Raw genomic sequence first — 21,095 nt, 5'->3', positions numbered from 1 at the left:
CATTCATTGTTTGTCAAAAGTTCAAAAAAATTATCTCGTGAATAAAATAAATTTCCTGTTATTACACCTCTCTAAGTCATTAATGAAATCTCAATTCACTAAATATCATTCACTGTTCTCTTTATTGTTGCGTGAACGGTTAGTGCATGTAATGTCCAAAGTAGTTTAAATCAACTTACACAGCACCATCTTTAAATTCAGGGTAGATATCTCGATCTGGAAATCCTAGATGGCTACCCACAGTTGCTATGGCAAGAATAAAGGGCATCCCCCATCCAAAAAGACACGCTTTCAATAAATATTTATGAAAAGAAGTCCACATAATTTTGACAAACATAAAATACATGTCGAGTACTTCGATGAACATCCAAGACATTACAGCCATCGTAAAGTAGTGTAAGAAGAATCCAGACTGTAAAAGAATAAAACGTTGACAAGAAAGCCTTGGTAAGTAGATCCAAAATACTATTATGAAAAAAAATTATATCGATAGAAATAGTAAGCCAATTCGTAATTTTAAAATTTCAGCGATAGATAAGAAAAGAAATCGTACCGTAATGCACTGTGCTTGGTCTGCTGGTGAATTTACGGCAATTCCGAATAAGTATGTTATATATACTCCACACAACGCAAGGCAAAAATTGAGCAAAATCTTCTTCGACCTATGAGCTCTCAGAGACCTGATAGATAGGAAGACCTACGTTTTATAATCGAATAAACTCATAATGTAATTGTTCTTTTTAATATGATATCGATATGTATCTTGCATTTAATTTGTATTCGCCTTTTTGTATCGTATAGTGCTAATGTATGCAAAGCTCAACAAATAATTGTACGTTACATTGTTTAATTATCTTGGAGGTAAATGGGATTTGATCGCAAGTACAGATATAAATCATATATAAAGAAAAAATGCTAGAGGAGGTAATGAGTAATAACCTAAACGAGATATCCAAAGTGTTATCCTGCAATCTTGCAGAAGCAGTCTGGTTGAACAATAGTTGTGGTCTCGAGACGTACCACCTCGAAAAAGCTGACATCCACCAATAATTTCCAATGAATTAAATATCAGACAAAGCAACATTGGTCGTGTATCCCTGATTTATGCTTACTCAAATATAGTTTTTGGTACTTTCAGTCAGTCTTATAGTAAAACACAACCACTTAAATGGTTTTTAGTACACCTTTACCAATTTTTGACACTGACCATAATTAGCAATAAGAACAAGGTAAAAACAAAAAAGGCATATTGGTATGTAATGTAGTTACCTGAATATAGAATAAGTTATGATCGTCCAAATTAGACCAGCTATTGATAAGCCAGCTCCGACAAAGGATAAGTATGTTAGAATAGTGTCATCCACGGTCACTTCTACTTTCTAAATGGGATAGAAAAAAGTTTGATGGAGAGGATATAACATTAATTCAGTGGTGACAAAAGCATCCCCCGAACAAGCATCCGTTATTTTTCAAAGATGTTATCTGGTTTTGCGATTAGGTAAAACTTCGCATGGCCAAAAAACTAAGTGAAAAAGATAACCAACAAGTAATTTATAGCACACTAAAACACCATCATTAAAACTTTTGGGGCATTTTATTTAGAAACGCAGGCGCCCTCATGTAGGGAGATAGGCAGTTACAATCAAGCTGTCTTGATTTTTTTGGCTATATATTTAAAATTAAATAGAAAAAACGTCACAGAATATTCTGGAGACACCGGGCATCGATCACATGCTTCTCGCAAGAAAAGCACATGCTCTACCATAAAAGCGACGTCCGTTTTGTAAAAAATTATTTTAACAAGCTATTAGTGAAATTGATTTCATACATTAAATAAGGATAGTCAGCTCTTACAATATCTTCTATCGAGATTTATAGACTGCTATGTGCACGCAATTAGAAAATCTCTGTAATTATCGCACAGTCGTGTCAAGTATTATGTTTAAATATATATTTTTTATTCGGTTACACTGAATAAAAAATCAAAAGTTAAATCCAACATAATTAAACTTACCATTATCACCGCAAAGCTGGTCAGATGATTGCATTCGCATGTGACTTCATCTTCCGATTCGCCAGAAAGCTTACAACCAGACGATGACCACGTCATAATATCATAGTCCCAGAATACACATTCCGGTGACGAATATGTAGTCACTTCATAGGTTCCATTGTTATTATTTACACGAGATTCTTTGCTGATAATTTTTTTCAACCTGTGAAGTAAATAGACCATATATAAAGTACAAGTTACATGACAACTAAAATCCTCTTGTATGTTTTACAGCAAACAATTTTTATCCTAAATGACCATCATGGGGGAGCAAAAACAGCTTTAACCTATAATTTACACTCCAGTTTCGAGGTGAGTATAGAAAAACAATTTTCAAATTGCCTGAAGTAAATTAGGTCGAAAACAATTTGTACCAGACCATGAAGTACGGTGCAAATAATATGGGACAACTTAGCTTAGATGACCTTGCTAGACTTTGTTCTTTGCAAGTAGTTACGCAAACACTATGATTTTAATCAGTCATCTGTCCACAACTGGGATAGGAGTTTTAGACTGCTATCTTTCGGCTCACTCTCTTTTAATAAAGTGTGATAATGGTTTCAATTAGTTCATGAGAAAATTTGAAGAGTCTAGCCTTGATTTGAATATGCCCCTTTGCGTAGTTTTGTAATATGGCAATCAGTTGGACCTTGTGAACTTCTGATATAATTGATGCAGATAAAGAATGAAATATTGATCAAAGACTAAACCTGCGACATATTTACTACTGTGCTATCCTAGATTCCACCAAACTTACGTGATCTGGGCAGTTTCTTGAGAATTATTTATTTCTTGCTGAGCCACTGACGCCGCAATAACTGGCGTGTTGAGTATTCTTGTGTTCTTTGGTAATTTAGTGTCTTGTTGAACAGCATCGGAAAGAACTACTTTTACTGTTGGTTCGATTTCAACAAATAATCTGGCATCCGTGTATTCTGTAAACGCTGTTCTCAAAACTTCAGCATCTCCAAGTGCTCTTCTCTGTAAATGGATCATAATATTTGATTCAATTTAACAAATTCATGACAATGATCAACAGCAATCAATGTTAAATAACCGTATTCTACCATGTGACTATGAGTCATTTGACTGAGGTTTGTAGTCAAGTAGTCATTTGGATTTAGTCCAATCATTCTGATAAAATCAAAATTCATTTTAATGGATATGCCACTTTCACAAATGTTAACATTATCCTTTGATAATATTTCTTTGGTATATTGGAAATTTACGATGCCAGTTTACAGGATGACGCCAGTTGCAAGTACGTAGTAAAGGAATATACAAAGGAAATCTAAAATAGATATAGAATTATTTTATTTTAGTTCATACCTTCCTATTTGTTGTGGTTGGCTGAAGAAAACCAACTGGCATACTTATTTGGCTTCCAGTTGCAACGAAGCCTGTATTAAAAAAAACGAGATGAAGATAAATAGTTCATTTTTGTTACATAAGCTTCGGTAAGATGATGTTATGCTAACTTATCTGTGTTGGATTCGTTTGTGAGTCACCCATGCTTGCAATTCCGTATTTATGAGTAATCAAACCATGGCCACACGAAAAAAGTAAAAGATTTCGGCTTTCACAATTTGAATGGGGCATTTATCCACGACATTTAAGGTACAATTAGTGGACAAATGTTAGAATGATTGTCGAAATATGGTCTCTCACACGCACATAATTTTGCACCGTCGATGAAAAACTCTGAATCCGCATTTATGCTTTCGTCAATGGAGCAACAGAATATCGAATAATTCATATTAACTCGAGAAAAAAACTCAAACTAGCAAGTAAATGGATGTCACACATTAAACAACAATAAACGAAACTGTTAAATTTTCTTGTGCACTTCCACTATGAACTTCGCACATAGAGAAGCAACAGAAGCTATAACATACGCGCGACTCACCCTAACATAAGTCTAACTAGGTTTACACTAATTGAAATAAATAAATAGCAATAACCTGTTTGTGTTTCATTGAGAAAAAAATCGGCTGCTTCCAACGTTAATGTTGAAGTTTCTTTCATGTAAACTTCGCCCGGTTTAAGATCGATGTTTTCCAATAATCCTGAAACAAATCTGGTCATTTTGGATGCTGCTTCTGGATCTATTTGTTGTTCATCTGCTTTAAATGGAGTAAAAACGGTTATGAACTAATGAATTTAACCAAAAAGCTATAAATACTTGCTGAAATAATAATTAGCTGAAATAATATGTAGTGTAGAGCATAGGTTCTCAAAGTGCTCCGTACGGAGCCCCAGGGCTCCACGAGAGAAACCCAGGGGCTCCGCGAGCTATTGGATTACTTTTCAAAATACTGACTAGTTTTGTAACTGTTCTAATAAGAAGCAATAACAGCTTTGATAAAATCTGACAACGAAATAGCCTCGAAATATGGCAAAGAGGCGGAATTAAAAAATGACATTATTTATAAGCAGGAGCGCAGCCAGGATTCTTAAGAGTGTGGTGGTTCAAAATTGGAATCGGAAATTTCCGCGCAACATTCTTCGCGATTAAAAAAAACGGATAACGAGATTTTTATTGCGTAAAATATTTAATCCATGACCGATGCGAGCATTTAACGAACAATTGAAATTTATTTTATTGCATTCGGCTCCGTCGGTAGTTTCAGAATGAAAAAAAAGGTACATCGCGGAACGCGCACAATTGATTGCGTGCGGCTCCGTCGGTAGTTTCATAATGGGGGAAAAGGTACATCGCGCGCACAATTGACTCTGTTTCGATTTCGCAGTTACTACGATGAAAACCTAACATAACACCAATTTTTGTGATTTACAATGTCTATAAATACGTTTTCAATCTGAGGTGAGTCTGCTGAAACCAAACCTGTGATCTTCCATTTTAAGTTTTAGTTTTATTATTTTAGAATGCCGCTTTTCAATCAAGAAATTTGAGTTGCGGATTTATCTCTTTATTAATTATTATTTTTAGCATTTCGTAACGATGACAATAATATGGTAACATGTTTTCACATTGAACTCATAATTCCCCACGAGAACAAAAAAGCGAATAACGTCGTCATTGTGTAACTATACATGTATATATATGCCGAGGGAAATTTTTGATTTAGGGAGAATAAACACCGGCGTAAAGATGTTAAAAGGTTCAAAGACACGCCATGCTGACGAAAAAAATCGGCGATTGTAACAAAATGCAATTGCGCACGTTATTAGCGGCCTTTTAAGTCTTCCAAAAATGTCAAAAGGGAAAATATTCGACCCCTTATTTATTAATATGTTTGTCAAGTGTCAAATTTACAGCTTTATTGTATATATAATTTATGTTTGAAATTTAGATTTATGTATGACTTGTATTAACCCTAAGGTTCAGCATTTAAATTAAGTAAAGTACTTTTAACTTGCTCAGGAATATTAATCTGAAAGTAACAACTTTAACATTTATTTTGGGGCTCCGTGACTAATAGTCAACCTTTCCAAGGGCTCCGCAACACCAAAAGTTTGAGAACCCCTGGTGTAGAGTAGACATAATGAAGAAGTTGAAAATTTTTTTTTGCACTTTCTATTTAAGGCAGCTATATTTATATTTCCGTGTACACAAAAGTAAAGTCACAAAATACATTTCTTTACAGGGCCTTAAAACAATAGTTTTTGAATATTTGGCGCTCCAGAAGTATGTGTACCAATATGAAGGGAACTAATTTCGTTTCCCTACTTTACATCAAGTTTTGTAAAGGAACTGAAGCCTGTGGAGTGTGGACAGGGGTATATTTACTAGGATAACACAGACAGTTCCCGAACTCAGACTAAAATAAAGTAAATCGGAATAAAATTATGGCCTATTCCTAACCTGGTACACATACTACGGGAGTACCGGAAATTTTTCTTAAATAATTCGTTTCATTTCATGATGGCTAGTAGTATTCCTGGGACCAGTTCATTTTAACCAACAATTAACCGGCATAATTATTGTGCAATTTGAATTCACCTGAGCCAGTTGCACCGGAGAACATATCGACAACGTCGAACATAACCCCAGCAATATCTGATCCAATGGGAACACCAGATTTCAATACATGCTCCAGACTGTCCGCCACCGAACCAGCATCAGCTACATTTAGGTTCCCTGTGAAAATTTAGGATTTAATGCACAGAGAATGTATACAATGTAGGCTAAATTAGAATTGAAAATGTGTGCACCCATGAAATAAGAACAAACTCAGATGACGATTTCCTACCACGTTATGTGGCACAATCTCATTCACTTAGGGGTTACTACCTTGATTACTACCTAATTTAAGCACGTGGGTGGTGGATATTTAACCGTGTAGCAAAATCTAATGTAAAAACAGTTCGAAGACAGTTCTTCGTACTTGTTACTTGCAGCGAAAATTATTTTTTTAAAGGGGATTGCGTAAATTGATTTTGGTTTCACTTGATACGTTACCAAAATAATAATTAATTAATAGTTGATTTATTATCTATATAACTCATTGGGTCAATTGTGAAGTCCAATTTTCAAAACTTTCATAACGACCTTTATTTACCTTCATTCGCAATCCCGATGATACTGTTGGCAACTTGATTGACTAATTCTCCAATATTTTCTGAGGTGATATTTATATTGGTAATGTCCGGAATATTGCTCGTTGCATTCATGAGACCGGTTGTCGTCAGCTGTAAAATGTTGGACAAAATGTAAGAAAATTCTCATAGATATACTTTTGCAACAAGTACTTTAACCTCACTTTGAGCATGATTCTAACTCAAACAGCCACTTGAGGGAAAAGAGTTTTGGGATGGAATCTGCCTACCAAATGCATTGAAAAAAGTTTATTCTGGTCGGAATTGCGGATATGCACTCATTGCAGAAGTGGAAAAAGCTCGAAAATCAATATCTATACCATGCGAATATCAACTGCGGAATCTAATTGATATCATGAATGAAGTCTTATTTCACCTCGACATTTCGAATGCGCGGACTTGATTCTTGGAGTAACTGTTAACCATTTGTAGCGTAAAAAGAATTTTGTTGCACACTTACTTTCGCTGTAGTTGTTGATACAACATTTGTCATTGCTTTACTTGTTAATTGTTCCTGTATACTTTCGGTTGTTGAAAACATGCTGGTCAAAGATGTAGTAACTTGAGCTGGTGTTGGCAGTTCTACAGTGGATTTGTCTTTCATGGTTGATGAATCGCTTGTTGTCACAAACCGGGATTCCATGGTGGATATTCCCTGATTTTTGCTTATCGTTTCAGATTTGAGTGTAGTGAATTTTTCTGTTGTTTCTGCTGCTGACTTTGTCGATTCATCGGAGCTGATAGTTGTCAACGCAATGGAAATTGATTCTGTTGTACTCGTAGTAGTTTCAGCTATGGTTGAAGTTAGAAACACTGTGCTTTCTGTAGTTTCTGGTTTGACTGAAGTAAATGCTTCACCTCTTGCAGTAGTCTCTTCTTCAGTAGTTTCTGCATCATGTGTAGTGTAGTGTTCTGTGGATTCTAACGTAAATGTTTCTCCACTTGTAGTAGTTTCATCTCCTTCAGTAGTGTCCAAACTTTCAGTAGTTTTGTAGACGATTTCAGTAGTTTCCTCTTCATTTGCAGTGTAGTCTTCTGCGTTTGTTGTAGTTTCTAACGCATATGTGCTTAATTTCATCATATTGTTAGTGCCATCTGATACAGATGTAGTTATGGTGTCTACAATTTCAGTAAATTCTGGTTCTGTTGTAGTCATTTTACTGTCAGTAGTTCCCAACTTAGCTGTAGTAAAATCAGTTTCCGCTGCACTCACTTCTTCTGCACTATTAGTTGTTTTCAGTTCAGACGTAGTTGAATATTCTGTTCTTTCAGTATTGTCCGATTTAATTGTAGTTGATTCTTTCCCCTTTTCAGTAGTTTCCTCTTTTAATTGTTCTGTACGTTCAGTAGATTTGGATTTCACTGCAAATGTTTCAGCTGTCGTTGATATTTTTAGCATTCCAGTTGTAGTTGAGATTCCTGTATTTAAAGTAGACTTCAATTCGAGTGTGGTTAATTCTTGAGGGACAGGAGTTCCGGTTGCTCGTGAACTTTCAGTAGTTTTAATTATTACTTTTGAGGTTGATCTGAGAGCATTATTTTCAGTATTGGGGAGGGAAAAATTAGAAGTCGAGTTCAGATTTGATCTGTCGTCTGGCGTTGTTAATCCAGCGATAGGCTCTGTTGTGGCTGCAACAGTCGCGGAAGACAAAACAATATTTGATATCATGCTAGTTGTTTCTGTTGATTGTGTTGTCGTTTTGGTCTCAGTTATTCCGAGTTGATCAGTTACGTTTGTTTGTGAATTTGCTGCCGTAGCGCCAACTGAAGAAGTTACTAAACTTCCAGTTACGTTTACAGTCGAATAGAGTCGTGTAGATGTTTGATTGCTATTGACTGGGGCCGACCAATACACTGTAGGATTTGTAGACTGGTTAGATGTTGTTTCCTCAACCAATGAATCTGCTTTTGTACCGGATGATGTAAGGTTATTTGGCCTTGTTACGACTTCGACAAGCAAGGTCGTAGTGTTGCCAGTCCTACTAATGTTTTCCGCAGTGATTGTAAGATTATTATTCATGGTATGATTCGGCGATTTACTTGACATACCAAGAGTTGTTGCTACTAACAATTGTGTTGTTGCATTATTTGTAATAGATTGTGTTGTGGGCATCTCAATCGTCAAAAATGGATTTGAAACATTTTCTTGTGCCCGTGTATACAAGGATGAAACAGATGCGTCTGAAAGTGTGATGTTATCGTTGGTCTCTATTGAAGAAGTTACTATTGTTGCTGTTTGTCTTGCAAATACAATAGTACTTGTCTGTTGAGTAGGATGAACATCTGTTGAGTGGCTCATCGTGGTTGCTGGGAGACTATTTGTTTTATTACCATCGGATGTCTGCTTGACCGCCCCGGTCACAAAACCAGTTACCATAGATGTTGGTTGTTTGGATTCTGTTATGGGTTGAGCTGACTTTGTCGTTGTGTCTCCCATCGATGTTGTTTGGTCTGTCCGTGACGTTGAGTGGCTCACCGTGGTTGCTGAGCGGCTAGTTGTTTTATTACCATCGGACGTCTGCTCGATCGTCCCGGTCACAAAACCAGTTACCATAAATGTTGGTTGTTTGGATTCTGTTATAGGTTGAGCTGACTTCGTCGTTGTGTCTCCTATTGATGTTGTTTGATCTGTCGATGTCGTTTTTTGTTCAGGATTTGTCGAAATCAATTGTTTCGTTGTTTGGTCCGTAGTTGTCATGCTATCCGTATTGGTAGTGCTCGAAGATGAATCTCTGAATGTTGTAGTTTGGTTTGTGGGGGAAGTTGATTGAACAAGTGCAGTTTGTGTTGTTGGTGTTTGGTCCGTTAATGCATTGACGTCAGTCGATATGGTTTTAGTTTGTTGCGACGAAGGTGCTTGAGATGTAGTTATATTCATAGTGGTTTGGGATGTTGGTTTGGTTGTTGCCACCATCTGCCTGGTTTGATTCTGCATTGTTGTTATTTGCTTCGTTGTTGCTCTGAATGTTGTTTTCAATCCATTATTCGATGTTGAAGACAGCTGATTTTGTTGGATAGTCATTTGAATTGGAGTTGTTTTGGTTTGTTCCAGCAAACTCGTTGCTTCGTGAGAAATAGTTTGAACAGGAGTCGTAAAATCTTGCCCTGGTAAGCCCGTCGATTGATCTGTATCCACTCGCCCGATTACTGTTGTTGGTGTAGAAACGGTCGTGCTTTGTTGTGTCGCAATCGAGCCTGGTTGATTTACAGTAGATTGTTGTAGTGTTGTTGCTGGTTGCTGTATGATTGTTTGGTTGGAAGTCGTTAACAAGGTGGATTGCGTTGTGGTTTTGTAAGTCTCTTTCAGCGCTATTGTTGCGTTTGTTGTTGTTGGTTTGTAAGTAGATGTACTCATTATTGTTGAATGATCTATCGATACTGTTTTAGGTTCCAATGTTGATAATAATTCTGGTAAAATTGATGTTGTTTCGTTTGAAGTCGAACTTGGCTGCACGGGTGTCGTGACAGCCTTTTCGCTTGATGTGTTTTCAGTAAGTGTTGGGGTCATTACAAACGTACTTTGTGTGCTGTTAGAGGTTTCTAAAGTGAACGTATTCTGCATCGGTGTAGTTGAAGTTGTAGTAACCATTGTTGTACTGTTGTGCATTCCAGTATAATTAGATACGACAGTTGTCAAGGGAATCATATTGTTAGTAGAGGGACTATTCGTTGTAAAGTCTGGTGTCATACTCCTAAGTGTTGTATCAGAGTGGTCGGTTTTTGTCACAGAAATGTTTCTGGGGTCCGTTGTTACATCAACTGCTTTCGGCGACTGGGCAGTTGTGATCATAGTTTGTTGTGATGTTGTAACTTTTTCTGTAAATTTATCGGAGTTTGATATCGTTGAATTATTCATGTTCACGGATGTAATCTCAAGTGTTCGTGCTTCAGTTGATGAATCGCTCGCTGTTTGTGATTCAGTGACATCCGAAAATAGAGAAGTTGGAAAGATATTATCTCCTGTTGTTGATCTAGTTGTCGATTCCACTGTAGTTAACTGCTGTGTCACCGTAGTCAAATCTGTCGTTGTTTGTGGTAGTGTCGATTGCGTTGAAGTCGTGGTCGTATATATTGTTGTTGCGTCAGTTTTATTGAAAGTTTCATCAGTTTTTGAGGACAAGGTTTTACTGGCGCTAGTTGTTGATGAAGCTGTTGATATTTCTGTATGAAAAGGTGACATTCAATATTTTAGAAATTATCTGTTTTTTTTTCAATTTAGAGAATACAAGTAGCATTGTGTAAAACTGTAAACACAGATGCTTTGACCTCATTTTATACCATTGTTGAATATATCAACATTCTGTAAACCAAATCCAAAACTGCAATTGCAGCAATAGAGAAAGAAGATTAAAGGTTATGCAAAACTAATGAATAAAATCTGGTTTCAGAGTTCTTAAACTACTTGGAGTTGTCAAAAATTCTTTATTATAGTTGGCTGCATTGCGTAACATAATTATTCACTATTATGTGTCTAGCTAAATTTATTTCATCCCATTTGAAGTCGACATTATGTAATAACAATATATCTTCTTTTTTATTACATAGAAATCATTTTCCTACTAATATGGATAGAAGTTCATTTTTTTATAATCCGTCAAACACAAAAAAAGTAACTCAAGTAACCATCAAAAATGTTAGGTGTTACAAGAGAACGGTTTCATCTTGGGTAGATTTACGTAAACGTCGCGTTCAGACATTTCTGTTTTAAATCATAATTTCGATCAATTTAAAACTTTTGGACAATCGGATAACTGGTGCTGAAGTTGTAGTAACCATTGTCATTGCAATACTTTGTATTGCAGTGTAATTAGCTACGATAGTTTTCGAAGGAATCATATTTTCAGTAATGAGACTGAATCATATTTTCAGTAATCGTTGAAATACCTGGTGTCATGTTCAAAAGTGTTGTATCAGATTGATCGGTTTTTGTCACAGAAGTGTTTCCCAAGACCGTTGTTATACCAACCGATCTCGATGACTGGTCGGTCGTAACCGTAGTTTGTTGTGATGTTGTAGCATTTTCTGTCAATTTATCAGTGTTTAATATCGTTGAATTATTGACCCCGGATGTAGTCTCAAGTGCTTGTTCTTCAGTTGTTAAGTCGCTCACAGTTTGGGATTTAGTCGAAAATAGAGAAGTATTAAAGTTAGTATCTCCTGTGGTTGATCTGGTCGTTGTCTCCACTGTCGTTAACTGCTGTATCGCTTCTGTTGAATATGTGGTTGTTTGAGGTAGTGTCGATTGTGTCGTGGTCGTATATACCGTTGTTGCGTCATTTTTAACAAATATTTCCGTAGTCGTAGACAATAAGGTTTCAGTGGTGTTAGTCATTGATATTGCTGTCAAAAAATAGGTTTCAGTTTTCAAAAAATCGTTTGTTTTTAATTTAGAAAATACCAGGAGCTTTATGTAAAAACTATAAACAAAGATGATAATTTTTTGACCTCATTTTTATTCGTTATCAACCATCAACAATCTGTAAACAAAATCCAAGATTTGTGTTGCAGCAATGAAGAAAAGGGTTATGCTAAACTGGTTTCGGTGCTTGTTGAGCTACCTCAATTTATTAAAAATGCTTCATTGCATTGTTTAACATTATTATTCTTTGTCTTGCTAACTTTATTCCGTGACATTTTAATTTGGACTGTCCGTTGGACGTATATATATATATATAGATTACATTACAGTCGATAAAAATTTATTTTTGATTTGACGCAACTGATCGGATCCGACACTGAATAATATTGTGCATTCTTTCGACGAATAACTAGGAAATGTTTTAGAGTATGGCTACTCACTCAACTGGCGGACCGCGGTCTGAATCCGGACCTTCCGAGTATTTGATTCGGACCGCACCTCATTCTTTATTTTGGATCATTAGCCCCCCATTTCTGAAGTTTCCTTTTTTGAAAGTGACTTTTATAGTTTTGAATATGAATGAAAAAAACTATAACACCCTAATAAACAAACTTGAGTATCTAATGATCATAAGCCAATTGCGGAAGTGCGCGTTTATAGACGCCGATATATATAATTTCTGGAAAGACCGGACCCAAATAAGTATTGTATGCGGATCTTCGGTAAAAATAGCTGAGTAGCCCTGTCTTAAAGAGTCAAATCCGCCGACAACATTTTGGACATCATAGTGATCATTGGTACTACGGTATAAAATACTTCTTCGTAACGGTAATAATAAATGAACACAACCTTTACTGCATTAAAATTGGTATCAGTGATCAGCAGTCAGCACAAAGAGCTCGGGGATTGTTTTACGCGCTCAAAAATATATCTCTTTTATGTACATTGCATACTGTTCGTGCATGATAATGTTCGGTGTGGATCTAATGGACGATGTCTTACTGGGATCATGTCATGGGTCAATGAAGTCTATTCAATAAATGTGGGATAATATTCAATGAATAGTTACAGTAACATATAAAACAAAAACATTCTAAGTTATCAATTTTTGCAATCTAATTTCTAACAGGTTGTTATTATGGATTCTATAATGTTTTGCTTGAGAGATTTTATGATAAAGTTAGGGTACGTTTATTATTGTAATGATATTTCATATTCTAGTCATGATACTGCCATATTAATGATGTATGTCATCAACTTCAATGATGGGTGTATTTCTAAATCGTCGAATGAATTCAAATGTGGATTCGTTATTCAGTTTTGGGTATGTTAGTATTTAATATCGGTCATGCAGTTAATCGTTGACTCTAAAAAGCAATGTTTTTAAGGCTAGTTCCTGCAGTACATTCATATATGCGCACGTTTTGTTTGTTTGTCATTTCGCGAGTTATTCTATCTATACCAGATTGTAACACAGGAAATAAATCGTGTTCCATCGCAGTGAGAAATTTTTTAAATTCCTTCCAAAATTCTTATATCACCACAATTGAAGAAAATTTTATACGGAATATTCGATATTCTCTATTTACTCCGCATAAACTGCCCAAGCAGGTTAGTATTTAAATAGCATAGAATGGTTAAACGGGTATACAAACTGGAAATTCCAAAGATCTCTTGGGGGCCAGGGTCAATCGAAGGTTTGGTTTGTTAATACCGATTTGTGGAATTCTCTTCTCCTTACGGTTTCAATGAAAGTAAGACTTGAAGTTAGTGCATACTGACATCTCTCACGCAGTGAGCAATGATAAATCTGAATATCGGTGAAAATGTCTATTGTACATTCTAAATTCCAAGCAAACGGGCGCATTTTTGAACATTTTTCTTCTGAACTAAAATTTGTGTGTTGACAAGATATTTACTTTTATTGCTGAATAACGGGAGATCGCGTTCGACCGGCGCAGAATATTTGGTTCATCAGTAAATTTGTAACTGTTTAGCGAATTATTTATGTTCAATTGGTAAAAATGTATTATGTGCATTGTACATACATTATTTTCAGATTGAAGCTATAATGTTTTAATACTTTGAATTCATGCGGATGTGTATTCATATTTGAATATTTGGTGCTTTCTGTAACGTCGATAAAATATAAATGTATCACTAGTCACGACGGCTTAACACATACGTTTGATTCAGTTGGTGAAAATTATGAGCTAATAGAAAAATGTATATGTATGACGGTTTCATAATATATTTTAATCTAACTTTATCTCCCTCAACGGTTGACTGCATTTATATCAAACAATATTTTTCAACTTGGATTAGATGCATGCAAATAACAGCATTACAAAAAAATTTTCGGTCGACAACCTCCATTGCGGTTATCTTCATAGTTTTGAATGTGAACAAACAGTTCAGTTTTTGACAACCTGTTGCGCCAATTTGAGCATTTCTTTTTTAATCAATTTTTCAATCTCGAAATTTATTATTTCAAGAGAAGCTATATCTTATGTCATTTTCATGACATTTTACAATTTCTAGAGCGTTGTGTGAAACACGTGGTTGATGTTTTTGAAGGTAGGCGAGTAATCATATTAAGGTAAAAGATAAACAAATCGTAGCGGATAGAATTGATGTTGGTACGATAATTTGAAAAAGTTATGTTTAATTTAGCACAGCAACATACTAATTTTCGGTGACCGTGCGTTTGAACCCATGTACATTTGAACCCATGCGTATATCCACGGGTTCAATCTATATGCGGGTGCTAAAACCCATGGGTTAGGGTTAGTATGGGTTTAACTATCCGTGAAACAAAAAAAATTCCATAGGTGCAATAGCATACAGGTGCAATTGTCATGGGTTCAAATGTACGTGGGTTCCAATGTAATGGAACCCTAATTTTCTTGTACTTATCTAAGTTCCACTAATAACACTGTAGTATCTGAACTGTCTCATTCAGCGTTCAAGCTTTCAGATTAAATTTTTGGGAATTTGCCGCGCACATCTATGGCATCGTCTATTCGCCTATAGGCGGAATTAGGTATGACAAGATTACGAAAATATAAACCTGATCTTATTTCTTATTCAAAGGTGGGTGATACAAATTTTTTCCGAAAACCAAAAATATGAGCAGATGAACATATGTCTATAATATACAACTGATATATCTGAAAAGCGTATAAAAGTTTCATATTCCATATATTATCATGCTTCATACAAAAATGAGCCGTAAAACCTACATTTTTCTAAAAAATTATTATGATATATAATAATGTTTACGATAAACTCAATTCACATTAATTGTTTCACGGAACTGTTTTGTAGATATCAGCAGAATCTAATGAATATGGTCGGTGAAGGATTTCGTTGGTTAATACCTAACTTAAATAGTCTGTATATACTGTATACAAAGACAGAAGAACATTATGCAACATTAAAATTGAGTCTCGATGTTTAATACAACAAGGGTATTATTAATGTTTCATAAAGTAATTGTCAAACAACGATTTCCATCAATCCTGCGCATTTTGCCATATCCCATTTTTATATTGTTCGGGGTATTACTCATTAGCACATAAGATAGTTACCCAAGCATGTGGTTCCATTTCCAGTAAATCCCTTTTTACAAACGCAATCGAAACTTCCATTGGTGTTTATACAAGTTGCGTTCAAGTGACAGTTGTTGTTTCCAGTAGTGCATTCGTCATAATCTAAAAGTAAAAAAAATATTATGAAAAGAATGTAAACAAGCGCAGTAATACCGTAATCTATGACTAAAATGGCCCCGCACGTTTTAGGACGTGGCGCCGTGTATGGGAGTCATCGATCACAATTACACTTGTACTCCAGGGCTCCGCGAAGGTCTGCCTTTACGCGAAAGTTGATACCAACTGGTTTTCTATAAATACCCCACTTTTGGACATATTTGCTATTCGGGTCAAGGACATTCGAAATATATGCATTATGTAAAATTATTTGTTCTTGTTTTATCTCAGGGGTGTAAACATATTACGATATATTTGATATGATTGCTTCAAGTTTGTGGTCATTATGTGCATGATTCAGCTTATTTTTAAAGTAGCCATTTGTGGGGGCGACGAGTTTCGAAGCAAGCGCTTGTCGCCACAAATATTTACTCCACCATACTGAAGTGTTGTTTCTTTTTTAAGTTGTGTAATAAATTTGTGTTGAACATGTTTTTGCTCCCACGGTTGTGATAAACCAAGTAAAGTTTCTGCACTTCAACGCCATAGTCAATTTATTGTGTGTGAGTGATACCTGATCAGAAAGATTATCATTCGCTTGTAGATTCTTTTGTAGATATGAGCAAAATCTAATAATAAATGTGCTCGGTGACGGTATCTCGTTATTAAATACTTAACACATATACAAATATAACCAAAGCAACACTGACATTGAGTCTGGATACTTCATAAAACATTTTTTCAATATTGTTTCATAAACCACTTGTCGAGCAATCCGTTTCATCAAGCATATCGTTTCATCCCGTATATACTTATATTGTTCAGGGTATCACGCATTAGCACATACGATAGTTACCCGAGCATGTGGTCCCATTTCCAGTAAACCCATTTTTACAAACGCAATAAAAACTTCCATTGGTGTTTGTACAAGTTGCGTTCTGGTGACAGTTGTTGATTCCAGTAGTGCATTCGTCATAATCTGAAGAAGAAATAAACATATTTTGAGAAGAAATTTAAGAATCACATAATAGCAGTAAACTGTAGGTTTTAGACGTGGAGCCATGTTTTTCCTTGAATAAAGCATCGCGTAAGCCTGGATCAATCACAATTAGAACAAATATAGCGTCTTCTCCAAAAGACTCTTGTATGTGAAAGTTGCTGCTAATTGGCGTATCTTAGTTTGTATACACTAAGTTTGGAAATCTTCTCAATTCGGATCGAGCACATCCGACATTGCGCGAGATACCATGTCTTTGTTTCCTCTCGATGGTATTAACATATTCCGATATATTTTATATCATTACTACAATTTTCTGGTCAATATGTGCATATTTATTTTCAGGAACCCATGTGGGTTGTTTTGAGTCAAGCGTTGGTCGTCTCAAATATGCACTCAACGTTACTGAGGTACTGCTTCATTTTCAAAAACTTGCACAAATTTGATACACGGCATTTTGCAACGCCACAAATGTTTAGCTATGCGGATTCACAAGCCAATAAATTTAGTATATATACCAATTTTATTAACACAACTATTAAATACGCCATTTTATTCACGCCAGCAATGGTCAAGGCGAAAAAAATCCATTAAATTTTTTTGCTAGATCATGAATATTTGTGAGGGTAATGACTGCAAAAATGCGTTTCTGCATGGCTACATGGTAATAATCCCATGCACCATTGCCTAACGTTTGTTTTTAGTTCTTGCTCCAGTAATTTTGTGCTTCCAGTAAATATAAAGTTACCAGCGTGAGAAGTGACACCTTATGCAGGAAGTTGGCCCCGCGCTCTCGAAGAAGCGTTACTCGTACCGACAACTGATGCTTAGTAGGCTTATACGTACGTGACCAATCATTATGAGCACATAATCACAAATCAGAACAAGAGAACCATATGGACACGAAATGGTACGGGTACGCAATCTGCCACTGTAGCCTACCGTATTGCAGCTGAGCAGCATATTTGACTTGCTCGAAAGTGGAACCGCCACAAGAAGCGCATTTCTTAATTTGGCTGACGTCATAACACACAAAAATCGAATCCCATACAGGCCACAGATAAATAATTAGTAAAAACTTTCCAGCGAAAAATACAATTCTTTAACCACCGAAAATTTCCAGTAGTTAATGAAAAGAGCTATATTTTTACAAGAAGAAGAAAAGATATACTAACAAGACGATCAACAATAACAAAACAATCTATAGGTACACTTCGTGCCTAACAAGGGAATAGTGCACAACAGAAGGAACAACTACAATTTAACGAATCGAGCCATAAGGGTAACGTCGTGTCCTATATCAACTGTAAAAAATACGAAATCAAATAAAATCTCACCAGAGCAATTTCTTCCTGGATTTTCTCCACCAACATCGATAAAACCGTCCGAACATTGACAAGTAAAACCTCCTTCAATATTTGTACAGTTTGCGTGTTCGGAACATGTGTTCATAGAGAGACTTTCACATTCATTTACGTCTTGAAAAAAAAACCATATATATATAAAATGCATTTCAATAAAGAATACCGAAGCTCATCGCTCAAAATCTTATAAAACTACTTCTATAGAGATCGGCTTATTGCCTAATGGCCTTTTTGGCTCATCGCTTGTCACTGATATTTTGTAATGGGTGGTCGCGGGATCGCGCATTGCCTCTTTTGGTTCAGTGCATGGTGGCAAATTCGGTTCCAAATGTATTGGAGACACCAAATATCAGTGGCCTGAAGAAGATGTTTATGTTGTACTTTGTTTTTTACTAGAGTCATGATTGTGAGATGGCAATACTTCTACCCGAGATCAGCTTCGCTATTCTGGGTGGCCAAACTTGACTTTGAATTGGCTTAATTTGGCATAGGATTACCTTTAGGCTTTAGGACATGAGTTGAGGACCGAATTAGACGATCCAAATACTCTAATCCTACTGGCAAATGCGGTACAATATAGTAATTTGCCCCTCTTCAAATCGGTAATTGTGATCTTTCTTTGATCAATCAGATATCAAATGCATTGATAAATGATTCATCCTACAAAAGGGCAAAATATTATTGAAGTTACCAACCAAGATACTGACACCCAAAACATCGACTATTGCACTAGTTATCAAACTTGTTATATATTTTTTCATGACAAACTTTCAACTAATTTACCTGCAATCGAGATATTGAGTGATGTGCTATTCGAAAACTCTACAACGTTTCTCGTGAACGCAATAATATCTGCAGTGGAGGTATTTGATCCTGTTATTTCTAACAAAAGCTTAGTTGATCCTGAAATGAAAATTATGGTGGTAAAAATGCTACTATTAATCAGGAAATAATCAATGAAGCACCAATACAATAAAATGAGTTTCAATATTACCAAAAGAAAATGTTATTTGGAATATATTCGGCGATTTTGTTTGGTCAGCTGTGGGACAAACCCCGTTTGTCCGCATAATTAAATTTGAAATGAATTTGTAACTTTGACATTCGATTCACACGTTAATTAACATAGTATTTTATTACACATAACTATTTCCGCGTTTAGGACTGGACTATAGTGTTTTAGGAATATTTTATATATAATTGTCATCTTTTACCCATTACCCATTTAATTAAAAATAATATTATGTGCACAAATGGAATATACGGGATGTTATCATTCACCGGGGAATTTACGGAGGTTTGGAGATATCTACTTGAAAAGGAGCGAAGAATCCAGATTCGGACGGTAAAAATATTTTCGGACGGATTCGGATTCTGTATCTAGTTAATCCGCAAACCACTGATTCTGCTACGACAATTTACAAGCACTCTTGTGCGCCACCGAGCAGAATATCAATTCGTCGTCGTTGGTTGATCTTGACGGAGTTGGTCTTGATTATACCCTAGATCATAGGTTCTCAAAGTGCTCCGTACGGAGCCCCAGGGCTCCGCGAGAGAACCCCAGGGGCTCCGCGAGCTATTCGGTTACTTTTCAAAATACTGGCTTGGCTAATTTTGTAACTGTTCAAAGAAGCAATAACAGCTTTGATAAAATTGGACAACAATATAGCCTCGAAATATGGCAAAAAGGCGGAATTAAAAAATGACATTATTTATAAGTAGGAGCACAGCCAGGATTCTTAAGAGGGAGGGGTTCAAAGTTGGAATTGGAAATTTCTACGCAACATTCTTCATTTAAATTGCATTTAAAGTGTCTTGTCGTAATAATTCTAATTGTGCTCATCGTCACTCACGTTTGATTCGAGATTACTATTAGGATTACTAAAATGAAAGAATACTATTCTAAAATAACATAAAATACCCAAGGTCTGGGAAAAATATGAACGATTGTAATTTATTTATTGTATGCGGCTAAAAGGTACAACGCATGCACAATTGACTGTGTTTCGATTTCGCAGTTACTATGATGAATAACCAAAGTAAACCTAACATAAAACTAAATTTTGTGATTCACAATGTCTATAAAAGTCTGCTGAAACAACACTTATAGTGTTATCTCCCATTTTAAGTTTTAGTTTTATTATTTTAGAATGCCGCTTTCCAATCAAGAAATTCGAGTTGCGGATTTACCTCTTTATTAATTATTATTTTTAGTATTTTGTCGCCGATGACTATAATATGATAACATGTTTTTTTTACATTGAACTCATAATTCCCCACGAGAACAAAAAAGCAATTATCGTTGTCATTGTGGAACAATACACGTATATGTCAATGGAAATTTTTGATTTAGGAAGAATAAACATCGGCGTAAAGATGTTTAAGGTTTAAAACACGCCATACTGACGAAAACAATCAGCGATTGTAACAAAATGCAATCGCGCGCGTTTTTAGCGGCCTTTTAAGTCTTCCAAAAATGTCAAAAGGGAAAAGATTCGACCCCTAATTTATTAATATGTTTGTCAAGTGTCGAATTTATAGCTTTAGTATATATAATTTATCTTTGAAATTTAGATTCATTTATGACTTGTATTAACCCTATTAAAAAGGTGTTGCATTCAAATTAAGTAAAGTACTTTTAACTTACTCAGGAATATTAATTGGAAAGTAACAATTTTAACATTTATTTTGGGGCTCCGTGAATAATGGTCAACCTTTTCAAGGGCTCCGCAACACCAAAAGTTTGAGAACCCCTGCCCTAGATCAAGGGTCGGCAACCTACGGCCCGCGGAGCACTATAATCCGGCCCGCAACGCTTCACTAAACTATAAAAACAAAACATTCATTTTGACGAATATTTTTATACTAAATTATATTATAAACTAACAATTATATATTTCACAATTACTCGTCTAATGAGCATATAATTTAATTATAATTAAGCAAATGGCAACAAAACGCAGAAAAGTTGATGCTAAGTGCAAAGGGTTCAATGGCGTTGAAAATATTCATTCATATGAGGAAATAAATTATATTCAATTTGAGAGATGTATCA

General features: G+C 35.6%; 1 protein-coding gene across 2 annotated transcripts in view; it reads right to left on the bottom strand.

The window, feature by feature from the left end:
• Positions 1 to 21,095, bottom strand: part of LOC120328836 (uncharacterized) — a 30,178-nt gene that overhangs the window by 3,321 nt on the left and 5,762 nt on the right. Inside the window, exons 2-16 of one of the 2 annotated variants that reach the window (XM_039395380.2) lie at positions 18,824 to 18,943; positions 18,014 to 18,154; positions 16,536 to 16,658; positions 15,563 to 15,685; positions 11,498 to 11,953; positions 7,074 to 10,774; positions 6,577 to 6,706; positions 6,018 to 6,155; positions 4,015 to 4,176; positions 3,383 to 3,453; positions 2,811 to 3,034; positions 2,015 to 2,216; positions 1,270 to 1,379; positions 554 to 680; positions 180 to 412 (exon numbers count right to left, since the gene is read on the bottom strand). In XM_039395380.2, the coding sequence (XP_039251314.2) occupies positions 180 to 412; positions 554 to 680; positions 1,270 to 1,379; positions 2,015 to 2,216; positions 2,811 to 3,034; positions 3,383 to 3,453; positions 4,015 to 4,176; positions 6,018 to 6,155; positions 6,577 to 6,706; positions 7,074 to 10,774; positions 11,498 to 11,953; positions 15,563 to 15,685; positions 16,536 to 16,658; positions 18,014 to 18,154; positions 18,824 to 18,943 (6,061 nt within the window). The remainder of the gene's footprint in view (positions 1 to 179; positions 413 to 553; positions 681 to 1,269; positions 1,380 to 2,014; positions 2,217 to 2,810; positions 3,035 to 3,382; positions 3,454 to 4,014; positions 4,177 to 6,017; positions 6,156 to 6,576; positions 6,707 to 7,073; positions 10,775 to 11,497; positions 11,954 to 15,562; positions 15,686 to 16,535; positions 16,659 to 18,013; positions 18,155 to 18,823; positions 18,944 to 21,095) is intronic. The other variant, XM_039395381.2, reaches the window with a different exon arrangement.

This window comes from Styela clava, chromosome 7 (assembly GCF_964204865.1).
Source record: "Styela clava chromosome 7, kaStyClav1.hap1.2, whole genome shotgun sequence".
Lineage (NCBI taxonomy): Eukaryota > Metazoa > Chordata > Ascidiacea > Stolidobranchia > Styelidae > Styela > Styela clava.
This window is presented reverse-complemented; position numbering and strand designations above follow the sequence as displayed.